General features: G+C 34.7%; 1 protein-coding gene across 1 annotated transcript in view; it reads left to right on the plus strand.

The window, feature by feature from the left end:
* The window catches only part of LOC148943399 (1-phosphatidylinositol 4,5-bisphosphate phosphodiesterase delta-1-like), a 104,579-nt gene that overhangs the window by 2,501 nt on the left and 89,320 nt on the right, over positions 1-12,758 (plus strand). Inside the window, exon 2 of the mRNA XM_089101125.1 lies at positions 5,740-5,971. Within this exon, the coding sequence (XP_088957251.1) occupies positions 5,740-5,971 (232 nt within the window). The remainder of the gene's footprint in view (positions 1-5,739; positions 5,972-12,758) is intronic.

Consider the following 12,758-nt stretch of genomic DNA (forward strand, 5'->3'; position numbering starts at 1 on the left):
TATGTGCCAGATTCCCTGATGTCCTGCAAGACAAAGTAAGTTGAAAATATTTCCATTTACACTAAAAAGCACATATATTTTTAGTTTTTAACCCTATCTGTAGCTATCTTTGAAAACCAGAAAATTAAACAGTCTAATTTTTTTCACAGAAAGTAAACAGAACAGAAGAAAGATGCAAATGGTTGGTAGTTTGTCAAGGATTACTATTCCTTAATAGCCTTGCAATCAGTTATGATAAATTGAAGGACCTTAGTAGATTGTTAATACATTACTGAAGTTGGCACAAATAAAAAGTACTAAGGTCTACTACACATTAGGGACATGAAAGATGAGTAAATCTTTAATAATTAGAGGTGATTGCATAAAAATATTAACAGTAAGATTTCAACAAAATATTTTATGATAAAATACAGGCATAATCTATGGGAAAATGACCAATAAGGTTTCAATAAAATATTTTAGGATAACATGCAGTCATCATCTATAGGAAAAATACTTTCCAATCACAATAATCATTCAAAGATATGATAAAATCATCAAATGCAACACATCTCTAATCAACTGCAAATGTAACATAAAGCAAAATTAAGAAAAACTTGAATTCCTCTACAGTTTGAAAAATTGGGCTTCTTGAAAAAATTTATTACTTTGCAACCTGAACTCAAAACAATAGAATCACAATAAATTTCTATTTTGCAACCCAAACATTCTAGATACATGTAAATTGCAAGACACACCCAAGTATTTGCAACTAGCTAGCATGAAAAAAAAAATGCATGCAAGACAAAGAATTAAAAGGAGACAAAAAAATTAGTTAAGAACCACCTGTCTTTTGGCATTCTTATTTGGACTAAGAGCAAAACGTCAATATAGCAATGTCAAAATTTTGAAAATATATACAAAATGGAAAATGATTTTTAAACAGTTTTGTTTGAGTAACCAGACTGAATTTATGCCATTTTTGCCCAATTAGTTACTGAAACTCTATTGCCTGACTATCTTTGTGTGAGTATCTAAATAAAATTATTGCTTATTATTTTTTCTTTATTTGTATAATCAGATCCAAGAAAGAAAGGAAATGAACAAAGCTACAATTATGTATCTGTTTTCTTTAGACAGACTGAAGGGGCAAACCTCCAAGCTTTGACAAATCCAATCTTACTTTTGGCTCCTTTTTTAAGGGGACTTTCTTTGGATTCTTTTCCATCCAACTAAAAGCAGTAGAGGCAGCATCAGGTACAAGTGACTTTCCTCTTAGTCTACATACATAGGGGGAAATAATGCAGCTCTATACTAGCCAATAAACACATGGTAAATATATAATATGGACTATACATTTGGGAAAGGTTGGGTTCGAATTGAAGGAATAGATGCATGGTTGATCCTCTACATAAGGAAACATGTTAAGAACATAAGACTTCATAATATGTAGAATAATCCTAGTTAACATATTCTGAAGGGGAAGAACCTTTATCTTCAATTCTTTCCTTGTTTTTCTAAGAAATTCATGAATTTCTTAGAACATATGTATAAGGCTGTACCCAGGATTTTTTTTTTTGGGGGGGGGGGGAAGGGGTTAAATCCACCCCCTGGGTATGACCTTGAATATAGCCTATACTGACAAATTACATACCGCACCCCCTTAATGTGTAAACATATACCCAGAATTGCATTCTGGATCTAAATACAACCTTCATTTGCATCACAGATAAACTTTATGCCCATACCTAAATGGATCAAAATCCAATTATATATTTGCAGGTCATATTGGTGGGGGTAAAGTTGATCTGTGATGCAAATGAAGAATATATTTAAATTCAGGATGCAATTCTGGGAATACATTTGCATATTACAGGGGTTGGGGTATACACTTTGTTAATATATAGGTTCTAAGAAATTCATGAATTTATTAGGAAAACTGGAAAAACAAGGAAAGAAAAAGAAGTGAAGATAAAGATTCTCCCCTTGCAATATATGTTAACTGGGATTATTCTGCATATTCTGAAGTAAGAATTGTTTTCTTAACAAGTTTCCTTATGTGGAGGACCAGCCCTGCATCTATACTGAATTTAATTAGCAACAATAGGAATTAAGCTAGCCTTTTATATTTGGAAAAAGCATAAATAGGCATTAAGTTGTATGTTCATTGGTCAGATAGGCTATGTAGATTGTTCCATATTTACCAATATATGTTAAAAACTGCAAATTTGGGCAATCACATCAGTAGTCTACAACAAATGCTGCAGCTGTAATTGCATTCAAACCCTTCCTAAAGGTTAAATTTGTATAATGAGCCAACTGTTCATAAAAAAAAAACAAATAAAAAGCAAAGGCAAGCCCATAAATCCTATCTATGTGGACAAGTGAGTATATAAGACAATAGGCTACCTGGCTGTCCAATTTTGATCAGTCATTTTTATAATCTTCTCATTCCTCTTGAAGGTAAAATAGGTTCTACCCTTCGTAAAATCAGAAATCCTATCACCCTCATAGGGTCGAGTTGAAAAAATTTCAACTCAAAAATCCTATCGCCCTATGAGGAAAATCTCATAGGAATCCTATCGCCTTCAAAGGATTTTGATAAAATCCTAGGCGTCTGATTGAACCTTAAGACTGCTTTACGAAATCCTTTGGAGAGTCCCACTCACCAGTATCACACCTGCTTGACCATGGAACACTTTTCAAACCCGGTCAGTAAATCACTTAAAAATGGAACCGACCCCTAGGAAAAGCATTGACATGTTGATTCTTTTAATAGCCAAAAAGGTACTTATGCATTATAGCGAGCCCACACAAGAAGTTTGATCTGATCTGTCCCCACAAAATCAGTTTGTTTGTCTGCATTCGGAAACATTTAGCTTAAGCTGAGTGAGGTAAACTACTATATAGGTAGCCTATATTTTAATTAAATATTTAGTACTTAGAGTTGGCATTTTGGTTAGGTATTTAATATAAGGCGTTCTGGGCGGGCTGGTTTCTATAATTCTTTGTTGTAGTTTCCATAGTTTTGTTACTAAAGTATTATATTTTTATGATATTTAGGTATATTTCATTAGGATTAACCTAGGTAGAAATAGTCAAACGCATTGAGAGCATGGATATCTGCTACTTTCAGGGGCCAAGTCTCGCAGCCGGTTGGAAGCATGGAGCGGTTGATTGTCTCATAAGCTGATTTTTGTCTTTAATAGGACAGATTGATGATATTTTATTAGGATTAACCTAACATCACTTTTAGAGTGGGGTCGCTATAATACCCGCCAAAAATAGTCTGTAGTTTATTTTTCGTTGTCCTAAGTTCAAGTAATTACTGATCTTGGTTTTCTTTAATGTAATCGATTTCTTTTTGTTGCTTCATTCTACATTATTCGAAGTTTAAAAAATAAATACAAATTTTAATTCTAATTTTTGTTATTTATCTTAGGCAAATATAAAACTTATTCTGCTGAGCAAAACCATGACCGGAAACATCATTGTATTGCGAACTCGATTAAATTTTGAAGTTGTTAGAACTTATACATTGTCTTGTAATTAGAGGTAAGACGAAAAGGGTAGATACAACAAAAATTCATCCCTTAACCTGGTTTGGATTTTAGCTGACGCTCGATTTCAGAATTACAATTCATCAAGGTAGTCAGCTTTTCAAAAATCGTTCTATAATTTTGATATTAAGTAATGGATGACAATGCAATTGAATTCTCTGTTTATTATCTTTGTAGACTGAATAATTCTAAATTTTATTCTGTATTTTAAAATTGGTAATACTCATAATAACTTTTGAAAAACATTCAGCAGGACAATTGTTATCCATAAAATGTTTTCTAATCTATTTTAATATGATTTTTGGCTAAAATTTAAACATAATAGATATAAAATACATATAACAGAAAAATAGATGTCCAATCAAGGAGTTCAATCATAGATCATACACGATACTAAGATGCTAATTAAATGTTATGCAACGAGTGGTGATCTTAGGATCTATTTTGTGAAAATTCAACATGATCAAATAAACAGAAGAACGGCAGAGTTAATTGCCTAAAAACAAGTTTTACTGTTAATTTTATTTTAGTTTAAGTTTTTCTTCTTTCATTAATGAATCAAAGCCCAAATTAGATGGATTATCTCAATAAAATAAATATAAACAAGTATGGAAATATTCATCATTTTTTTCAGTTGGCGCACAATGTTTTTTATAGGAGGAGGGCAGAGCAGAGGGGATTCAAGGGGAGGGAAAGAGAGGGCACTCGACCCCAGCCCAGATAGTGTACAATAAATTATGCCTAACATTGTAAGCTTTTGCTGAAATATGTCTTTTAATTCTTAGTAATCAGTTCTTTAGTCCTTGTGTTGGATTTGGATGCTGCAACCTAGCGTAAAATGAACCACAGCCTATTGCACAAGTTTAAATAACAGTTTAAATCAGCGTTTTGAAAAGCGTTTAATGGGAAAATGCTAAACAGAAATGGTGACTATTATTTCAGGCTACGCACTTTTCGGTTTTTGGAGAAGGGTGGTCTTTGAAACGCTTTTTTGTACAGACTAATTTACAGAAGTGTATAGATTCTGAGAAACATTTTGATTCAATTTGCTTGAGCTAATTTTGTAGAAATATCTTGCCTAATTGGTGAAAGAGTATTTTTATTTGTTTTAAGCTTTATTACATTCAATGAGACAGTGCAAAAACATGTTAAGTCGTGATTTGGTGTAAAAACAAGCTAAATTTCGATTCTGTCCCGAAAGTGGACTAAGTTTGTATGCATTTTATGGACCTTTTCAAGAAATATTCAATCTGCACTTTCGTTTATTGATTTCATTTTAAATAAAATTTAGCTATGACTTTACAGTAACTTAAATAAAATGGAGTAGAAAAGGGGCATTAGTAAATAAAAATATATCTTTTTAGAATGTGGGGCTAATTTCGAAGTTCGGATTTTACTGATTCCGGCCACTCTTAGGATTTGTGGGAGCCTACTTTTTGTAGTTTAAAGACAATTAGTGTGTATGCGTATGATCATTCTTAGTGTTTTAAATTCATTCAGGGTTTCACTTATTCTTTGAATAAGTGACTGCTCCACTGTTGCTCTCCTCCACATTCTCTACATTGCACCCATCTGGAAGATTCTTACTAATGCTGATAAATTGAGAATCCACTCCACTTCTTCCGTTTCGTAAAATATCTGCTGAGACAACCAATTTTGGCACGCAAATCAAAGCTCATCAACAGTCTGTGCATAGCAAATCCTATAATACCCGTTGCTAAACTTATAAAAAACACAATCAAAAGACTTCAAGACATACTTGGAGCCGACTTCTTCAGCTCTAGTTGAGTCGTCATTGTTGTATAGTGATATTTTGCTTTTGTTTTGTTTTTTGTTTTTCTCTTATTTTAAATTATTTTAAGTTTTTCTGCCTATTTTAAGTTTTAATACTAGGCAATTTTCTTTAATTTTATTCAATCTTTTAAAAGGATCTTTATAAATGGCGTCAAATGATGGGGTCGGAAAAGTAATTTCCAGGCATTTTTTCCTTTTCTTTAAATGCATTTGTTTAATTGAGAATAGTTTATTCCTTTTTTTGGTCCTTTTTTGTTTCCGTTGCATGTCTTACGAAAAAAACTTACGAAAAAACACAATCAAAAGATTTCAAGACACGCTTGGAGCCAACTTCTTCAGCTCTAGTTACGTCGTCATTGTTGGATATTTTGATATTTTACTTTTGTTTTGTTTTTCCTCTTTGTAGTGCTCCGTCATTTTCTTTTTGTGTGAAGACAGGTTTCCCATAAGTAACAAAATAACAATAATGAAGGGTGCCTTGCATTCTGCTGGAGTTTTCAAAGTCAGTCCAGATTTCCCCTTTACTGACCTTGACTATGCAAGCAACATTGGCCTGGTAGTGGAAGATGCACAAGCCTTGCTGCATAATATGGCTGTCACGGTGGATTTGGTCGGGCCGAAGATTAACAAGGACAAAAGTAAAAATGTTGACGAACTCTGAAGACGTGCTGATAAACGGTATTTCTCTAGACAGTACCCGATTAGAAGATTTGGATCAATCCAAATATCTGGGGTCTTTAATTGCGTAACAGGCAGATGCAGTAAATAAGTTCAGAGCAGAATATCCACATCCGCAGTCTTTGCACAACTTAGGAAAAACCTATTGAGGTAAAGATCTGTCCTACTAAAGACAACAATCAGCTTATGAGACAATCAAACGCTCCATGCTTCCAACCGGCTGCGAGACTTAGCCTTTGAAAGTAGCAGATGTCCACGCTCTCAATGCGTTCGACTACTCCTGCCTAAGAAATTACTCAACGTCCTTACCATAGGCAAATTCAGTAAATTCGAATTACGAACGTATTCTTGCCAAAAACATGACATTAGTGGAGTAATAAAAAAACAGCACCTAACATAGTTTGGCCATATATAGGATGCCAGATAGCACCGTCACTAAACAAGGGCTAAACGGTAAACCCCTGAACCATTGGAAGAAAGAGCGTGAAGGGCAAGTAAAGACCTTGTTCAACACAATTAAGACCAACCTGGGGCCTATATAGACCGACCTGACTACAAGTTAGATGACCAAAAATATGACATTAAACATCACTATCCAAGTCGGAAGCCATGGCAGCACTTGCAGTGGCAGATTTTCTGTACCCTTTTCCAGTATTCCAACAGTTGGATTGTGTCAACATGTTCAAGGGGGGTTTCCAACGGCCCGTTTAGCACCCAGAATAGGATTGAGAGTAGTAAAGTCGAGTTTATTTCTCTTTTTTTTTAATTGACAGCTGAAAGGGTCCAAGCCGAACACACAAACAGAAGAATCTCGTACAAGCAGAGGAATGCTGCATGATAAGCATTTTCATCATGAATTCACCCAAGATTGAGAAACTTTTGACTTTTGGACCATCACACCGTTCTAGTACTTTAAATCAGAATTAAACCGGGTCAGAATCTGCACATTTCTTGAGATCAGTGCAAAATGGCTGCCTTTTCCATTCTTTGGCAATATTTTTCACATCAGTCTCCTTTGCCAAATTTGGAAACTGGACAAGAATTGGGACAATGCTTAAGTTGGAGTGGTCAGGAGACATAGCTATCTTTGGGTCCAGTCTGTTTAAGTTTTTAGCCGACGAGAATTTTTAACTGAAAAACATTTTCCTTATTTTGTTACTCAGTTGTATCATGTATTCGGTACACACTGTTTTGAAGGCAGTTGCAGCTGATAACGGAATTTTGTTGTTGATAAATATAACCTCTACACGACTGCCCCAGTCTACTAATTTAATGTCTCGAAAGTACTGTGGGTCCCTGAGCTATACCAAAAGTGCTTCATCGATGAAACAATACAAACAATTCTGAATTGTACCAAATTGTATCATATTTTGTAAAATGTACCATATTTTGTTGGATTGTACTAAATTGTACCGGTAGTGGTGAAATGTACCAAGATGGTACAATTGTACCACGTTTGGCATCGCTGATGGGTACTTGTCTAGAATCCAGTCGTCACACGAAAAAGACCGCATCGAGAAAAACCGAAATGCTTAATGAAAAACAGGTTTCCGCTAGATGTGAGGTGTTGCTCACTCCGTGACTAAGATTTAAACTTTAGTTTTTGGGGTTGGAGGGGCAAAAAAGGTACCTAGATTAGGTTACGTATTTAATATATGCTATGCTTTACTCCCAACCCCCCTAACGTGCAAATATATAGCCCAAATTTGTTTCTAAACTATTATATTTTCATCCTATATTGTTTTCTTTCATTAGCATTAACGAAACTCCACTTCTCGCGTGACTACTGAATTCTAGACAAGTATGCAATTGATTTGCCTATTTATTTCTTAAAATTTACTTCCCCCAAAACAGGCACCCACTCAGATTTGTTTTTCGAAATGGGCAAAAATAAAAAAGAATTCGGGACGGGGGCAATAATAAAAAAAAGAATTATTTGATGATCTGAATAAGAAGCGCACAGACATTCCAGAAGATTTTTAAGGAGGTACGGTAAAAGCGAATTCATAGCAACTTATAGTTAGTACATCGTATTATTTGTTAAATATTTCTTTAAATAAAAAAACAACATATTTTTAATACTAGAGTTTAAAAGCCAGGGGCGTAATTTTCTATGGGGAAGGTGACAACTGCCCCTTCCAGATCCAAGTTTGTCCCCCAGATCTCAGTTTACCCCCCCCCCCCAGCTGTAATTTAGTTTCTGCAAAAAATCTTTTTAAAATTAAGATAAGCATGCATAATTCGAGTATACAGGGAAACAGGTCAGTTTTCTTCAGTATATCTTTGCCTTTATGGTAATATATGACTTACTTTTCAGTTTTCACTGTTATTTTCACTTAATTTGGGAAAAGTGGCTCCAACTTTGTCCCCCTCCTCAGGATTTTGACGAAATTACGCCACAGTTATAACCAATGATCCCAAAATAATTTCCCCCTCCTACAAAAACTGAGTTTGCTTGTAAAATAAAAATGGTAGTCTATAATACAAAATATTTTTGTTCTTTTCACTTGAACTCAAAATTTCATATTGGTAATTACAGGTAAGAAATTACAACAGGTAAAAAAGTGGGGCTATTTGCCTTCCGTTGCTGGTCAGGCACTTTAGTACGATGTGATTGGCTTACGAAAATACACTTCAAATTAAACCAATGGAGTTTTAACATGGAAGTACAGGACAGTAATCGTTCTTTTGTCTTTTGGGTGATCATAATAAAAAAATACCTCCGTCCGACTAAATGCTTCCCAATATCCTCTTAGTTGAGGTCTTTCATCAGTAGTATGAAGGAACAGCTTCAATTTGTAAATACAAATTTTCACACATACTGGAAAATTCGCTCAAAGCAAGAAAAAGCATATCATTAAGGAAGTGGTCATTTTTGCCTTTTCTCCGAATGTAAAAACCAGATACAAAGCTAATTAGCTAGTTTTGCGTCAGAAGACGCAACAAGCTTTTGAGTCATGATGTCATGAATTCTTGTTAGACTCTGCCAAAATTGCTCTTTCTTGGGTTTGTCTTTTTATCCTGGTAGTAAATTTAAACAATGGTCAGAAGGAATAGGAAGATATTATATGAAGGAGTTGAAACAACTCCTGAATACAAAGGTAAAGTTTTTCCTTTCTAATTTTTAGTCTCTCCTTTTGTAGAGGGGAATATGCACTTCCTGGCTTCCTTTACACCAACGACACGGACCGAAAACTCAGCTCCTTAGAAAATCCGTAGATGGCGTTTTGGATTAAGTAGAATTTTCCGTAAGCCGATAGGTACCACAAAAGTCTCATGGCCCAAGTAAATGACCACAAAAATCTGGCAGCATTTTCCTTCCTAATCGTTCACAGTCACAAGATTGGAATTTTGTCCAGATTGGATTTTTTTTTGCTTGGTAGTAAGGTTCTCCGAACTTTTCTTGGTACTTGTGTATTATACGGCAAACACATAAGTGCTTCATTTAATCAGAAAGTGTCTCTTTGACGCTCAATCCTATTAAAACATCACAAAATATAATAAAAATATAACACTTAGAAACAAATTTGGGCCATATATTTACACATTAGGGGAGTGGGAGTAAATTATAGTGGGTCTGCATGCAAAATGTGTTAGATACAGTTAATCTGCATATTATGAAGTAAGAATTATTTTCTGACTTCAAACCTGCTTCAAACTGTCCAAATATTTTACCCCCATCCTTCTAATAGGCTAATATATAGCCCAAATTATATATTTCCCATATATTCTGTCACTTGCCTTTGTCTTGTCTCACGCTAAGCTGAAAGAAACTAACGAAGAAACCGGTTTGTTCTCAACCGGTTGTTGAGTGTTTGCCGTATAATACAACTTGAGTGTTTGCCGTATAATACACAAGTATCCTTTCTTTTCTGTAAGGATTTTGTCCAAAAACCTTAGAACAAAAACACCAATGCCCTATGCCAGAGATAAAAAGTTGCAGATCATGACAACTTGTTGACGTTGAGCAGAAAATTAGAATTTGTTGCAAAATTCTCTGATGATTTGGGGTAAATGTTATAAATAAAGGGTGAACATGAGGATTTCGATTTTTTTTGTAGGTTCCGTAACTGCGTTCTTTTATCCATTGATAGACATCAACTTCCGTAGATCTACGGAAAAATCTGTGAAAGTAGAAATACTGCTAAAACGGTACTTCCCATTATATGGGCTTTTCTAAGAAGTCAAGTTTGGTTAATGCTAATGAAATAAAATAAAACAGGATGAATATATAATAGTTTATAAAAAAATTTGGGCTATATATTTCCACATTAGGGGGGTGGGGTGGTTTGGGGGAGGGGTAAAGTATTGCATATATTAAATATGTAACCTAACTTAACCTAGGTACCTTCCCCCCCCCTATACCCCAAAAAACAACAGTTTAAATATCGTATACGCAATGAAAACCACACTCTGGATTGCATTACTCTATAGCCGTCTCTTGAATTAACCCGTCAAAAACGTGTTTTTCGTGACTGATGTCCTTGCAAATGCCCATATAATGGGACAGTACCAATAAAACAAAATAGGATGAAAATATACTAGTTAAGAAATAAAGTTGGGCTATAAATTTGCACATTACGGGTGGGGTTGGGGTAAAGCATAGCATATATTAAATACGTAAGTAGAGATGGGGGTACCAGCGCGGACAGTACACCATATATGGGCATAGAGTCATTAGGGAGAACACATGGTTAATGGGGTCAATGACCTAAACTTCAAGGTCAATGTTGTTGTTGTTGTTGTAAGTGCACGCTCTCAGCGAATGTCAAGGTCGATGTATTTGTTGTTGTAAGTGCACGCTCTCAGCGAATGTCAAGGTCGATGTTGTTGTTGTTGTTTTTGGCATGCTCTCAGCGAATGTTATGAGTTTCCCGGAAACAGTTAGATCACGTGTTTCCCTTCTCAGCCAATCAGAGGGCTTGTTTAGATATTAGCGTCGGAGTGAATATAAAGAAAGGATTTTTTGCTATATTTCTATTATTCTGGGAATAGAATTCAAGGAGTGAGAAGAAGAACAGTTTGACTTTACTCATTTGGATATATATTTGTGATGGCGATGAGTGGAATGTTTACCCTATTAGAAGTTGATAGTGGAGTTGATGATAATAGTACAAGAGCACCAAACATTGCGGTGGAAATTATGAAAGGATCACGTCTTTGTCTGGAATGGGATTTATTGTATGCCATATACATATTATCCCTCTGAAAACTTAAAAAGGAGAGTTAATTATTAAGCGCCGCAAAAGTGTATTTTTCCCTAGTTACTATCATTTAATAAACGTTATGTACCATAGGTACACAAATCAAGGACAGTAAACGGAATCGCTGATTGTATTTGCACTATATTATTGATGTTGTTGTAATTATTAGTTGAAATTGTTTAGAAACCGAAAATTTTTCCTTTCTTTTCTGGTCAGGGCTATCGAATCATGCTCAGTCTATAGTCAGCAGTTAGAGTGAAAGGATTGAAAAATGAATAAATTTGAGAAAGAGAGAATTAGATCAAATCTAGTGTTTATGGAAAAACATTTGATTTTGGATGATGATTTTCTCGAGTTATCTCATAAACGCAGGATACTCTCTTGTCAGGGAACACTTGACAATATAATGAGGAGTGATTCCCCCATTGGACTATTGTATGAAACTTTTATAATGTGACTCAAATGCTTATAGTCAATTTATTGATATATTAATTGAAACAAAGCAGAATAATATTGTGGATATACTTTTGAAAATATTAACAATGGATTCAACGCAGATATTTCCTCCCATTATTCGAAAGAACTAACGTCACATAGTTACTCCTCGCTCTCCCATTTCCCTCTCATTGAATTTATCGATCGGAGAGGATCAGTTTCGTTTTAGCTGTGAGTGAGTTGACATCGGAAACCAAAAAATCTTCTATATATGTCCATTGTGCATGTACACTCTTGGCCGTTGGAATCAATGTGAGACTTGTACAATTATTGATGACTATAGTGAAAAGTGTAAATTATGTAATCCTTGCAAATACATAGAGGTTATGTAGTACAAATTAAAGGATGTAATTCATGTCTTGAGGAGGTGTGTGACTCTCATCCTAGAGGGCCCATGTGCTCCAATTGTCACAATGATAAATGTGATCAGTGGGAGAATACTTAGCCCGCTATGACTGGAAACAATCTTAAACGTAAGTTCAGTTTATTGCTACGAGATTGGTATCGTCGTGGATTTAAATTATTCTGGGAAGAGGAATCTGGTCTACGATTCAACTGCTGGGGTATCAAGACAATCTGGTTTCTACGTCATCGTTTTGATGACACCACCTACTATGACTATAAGCCAAGTGATTTTTATTTGGCAGTTACCGAATGTGATTCACCAGTTGAAAACACTGTATGTGATATTGCTTCAAATAGACAGATTGAAACTCTTGAATTTCATAATATGAATGCAAATAGTATCATTGGATATACTAATAGATATTACAAGAGTGAATTTACATTGTACTGTAGAAAATGTGAAAATGACTTTGCAGTCAATCAATATCAATATACAGTGAATCCAAATGATTTAACAACATTAGTGTTTCACGACAGCTGACTATACATCGAAGTTGAAGAAATCTAAAGTGAAAATTAAAAGACATTGTTGTATATATATATGCATTTTATTAATAAACAAATTCACAAACATTTTTAAAGCACTTTACTCTTAGGGCACTGAAATCAATACTATATAGGTCTGAGTTCTGTTGCGAAAACA

Source organism: Artemia sp. Qi Xiang Cuo, chromosome 15 (genome assembly GCF_049724085.1).
Source record: "Artemia sp. Qi Xiang Cuo chromosome 15, ASM4972408v1, whole genome shotgun sequence".
Taxonomy (NCBI): domain Eukaryota; kingdom Metazoa; phylum Arthropoda; class Branchiopoda; order Anostraca; family Artemiidae; genus Artemia; species Artemia sp. Qi Xiang Cuo.